The sequence below is a fragment of the Epinephelus moara genome, chromosome 22, assembly GCF_006386435.1.
Source record: "Epinephelus moara isolate mb chromosome 22, YSFRI_EMoa_1.0, whole genome shotgun sequence".
Lineage (NCBI taxonomy): Eukaryota > Metazoa > Chordata > Actinopteri > Perciformes > Serranidae > Epinephelus > Epinephelus moara.
The window spans coordinates 36,674,298-36,676,293 of record NC_065527.1 but is presented as its reverse complement, the minus strand read 5'-3'; the positions used below and the strand labels follow the sequence as shown (position 1 = coordinate 36,676,293).

At 40.5% G+C, this 1,996-nt stretch overlaps 1 protein-coding gene across 3 annotated transcripts in view; it reads right to left on the bottom strand.

Moving 5' to 3' along the window:
* The window catches only part of LOC126383494 (zinc finger and SCAN domain-containing protein 12-like), a 70,504-nt gene that overhangs the window by 23,922 nt on the left and 44,586 nt on the right, over window positions 1-1,996 (bottom strand). Inside the window, exons 4-5 of one of the 3 annotated variants that reach the window (XM_050034021.1) lie at window positions 352-417; window positions 7-250 (exon numbers count right to left, since the gene is read on the bottom strand). The exons of 1 other annotated variant lie outside the window; for it this stretch is intronic. In XM_050034021.1, coding sequence (XP_049889978.1) covers window positions 383-417 — 35 coding nt within the window. In that variant the 3' untranslated portion in view covers window positions 7-250; window positions 352-382. Of the gene's footprint in view, window positions 1-6; window positions 418-1,996 lie in introns of those variants that run through there. One more of the 3 variants, XM_050034020.1, reaches the window with a different exon arrangement.

Genomic DNA, 1,996 nt, shown 5'->3' with positions numbered 1-1,996 from the left:
TCTCTCTCTCTCTCTCTCTCTCATCGTATGCTGTAAAGCCCTGTGAGGCAAATTGTGATTTGTGATATTGGGCTTTATAAATAAAATTGATTGATTGATTGATTGATGGCCATCCTCCACAAGGTTATCCATTTCCCCAAGCCTGAAGAGATGGAGGATGTGGGGGCAGGCTTTGCACGTCTGGCTAGGCACGAGGTATTTCAGTGTGTGGCTGGTGCCATAGATGGGTGCCACGTCCACATTCTCCCACCTGCAGAACCACAGAAGGAATGCTACATTAACCGCAAGCTCTTCCCTTCAGTGGTGCTCCAGGGACTGTGTGACAGTGGCAGGAAATTTCTGGACACCTACGTTGGAAACACGGGGTCAGTCCATGATGCCCTTATCCTCCGAAGATCTCCAATGTACAAGGAGTCCCTGTAAGGCAAGGCAAGGCAAGGCAATTTTATTTATATAGCACCATTCATACACAAGGCAATTCAATGTGCTTTACAAGAGAAATACATTAAAATAAAACATTAAAGGAACAATAGATCATTAAAAACAAAAGCTAAAAGCAAGAAAAACAGTGCAGAAAATGCATTTAAAAAGCAAACATTAAGCAAAAGCAACAGCAGACAAATAAAAAAACAATAGCTACAGATTATTCTAACAATAAATTACATATCTAGTTCACTGGTAAGCTGCAGTAAATAGTAATGTTTTAAGCCCTGATTTAAATGAGCTGACACTTTCAGCCGACCTCAGATATTCTGGAAGTTTGTTCCACAGGCGGGGAGTATAGAAACTAAAGGCTGCTTCACCTTGTTTGGTTTTGATCCTGGGAACACTGAGTAAACCTGTTCCAGATGATCTGAGGGGTCTGGATGCTTCATAACGTACAAGTATATCAGAGATGTATTTAGGCCCGAGACCATTTAGTGCTTTATAGACAAGTAACAAGATTTTAAAGTCTATCCTTTGACACACAGGAAGCCAGTGCAGTGACTTAAGCACTAGTGTAATGTGCTCCACTCTCTTGGTGTTGGTGAGGACTCTGGCAGCAGCGTTCTGGACGAGCTGCAGTTGTCTGATTGATTTTTTTACTCAGGCCCGTGAAGACACCGTTACAATAGTCCAGCCTGCTGAAAATGAAAGCATGAACAAATTTTTCTCTATCTTGTTTAGACAGAAATTATTTTATTCTTGCTATGTTTTTAAGGTGGTAGTAGGCTGATTTAGTAATTGTCTTAATGTGACAATTGAAATTTAGGTCTGAGTCCAGAACTACAACAAGATTTCTGGCTTGATTTGTAGGTTTTAGTGTCATGGCGTCAAGGTGAGCACTGACTATTGATCTTTGTTCTTTGGGGCCAAAAACAACTATCTCAGTTTTGTCTGTGTTTAGTTATAGAAAATTCTGGCACATCCACGTATTGATTTTGTCAATGCACTTATTTAGCAGATGTAGGGGACTGTAGTCATCTGGTGACACTGTTATGTAAAGTTGTGTGTCATCTGCATAAGTATGGTAGGAGATGTTATGATATTCCATAATCTGAGCAAGAGGGAGCATATAGATGTTGAACAGAAGAGGCCCAAGAATGAACCCTTGAGGAACTCCACATGTAATTTGTGTTCGCACAGATTCATAATTGCCAAGTGACACAAAGAAATCCCTGTCTTGTAAGTTCGCACAGATTCATAATTGCCAAGTGACACAAAGAAATCCCTGTCTTGTAAATAAGATTTAAAGCAATTTAGCACAGTGCCAGAACCCTGTCTTGTAAATAAGATTTAAAGCAATTTAGCACAGTGCCAGAAAGTCCCACAAACTTTTCTAGTCTGTCGACCAGTATCTTATGGTCAACTGTGTCGAATGCAGCACTGAGGTCCAGTAATACCAGAAAAGAAATCTTTCATGCATCACTGCTCAGATGAATGTCATTTAAAACTTTTACAAGTGCAGTCTCCGTGCTGTGATGTGCTCGAAATCCAGACTGAAAGGCATCAAAGG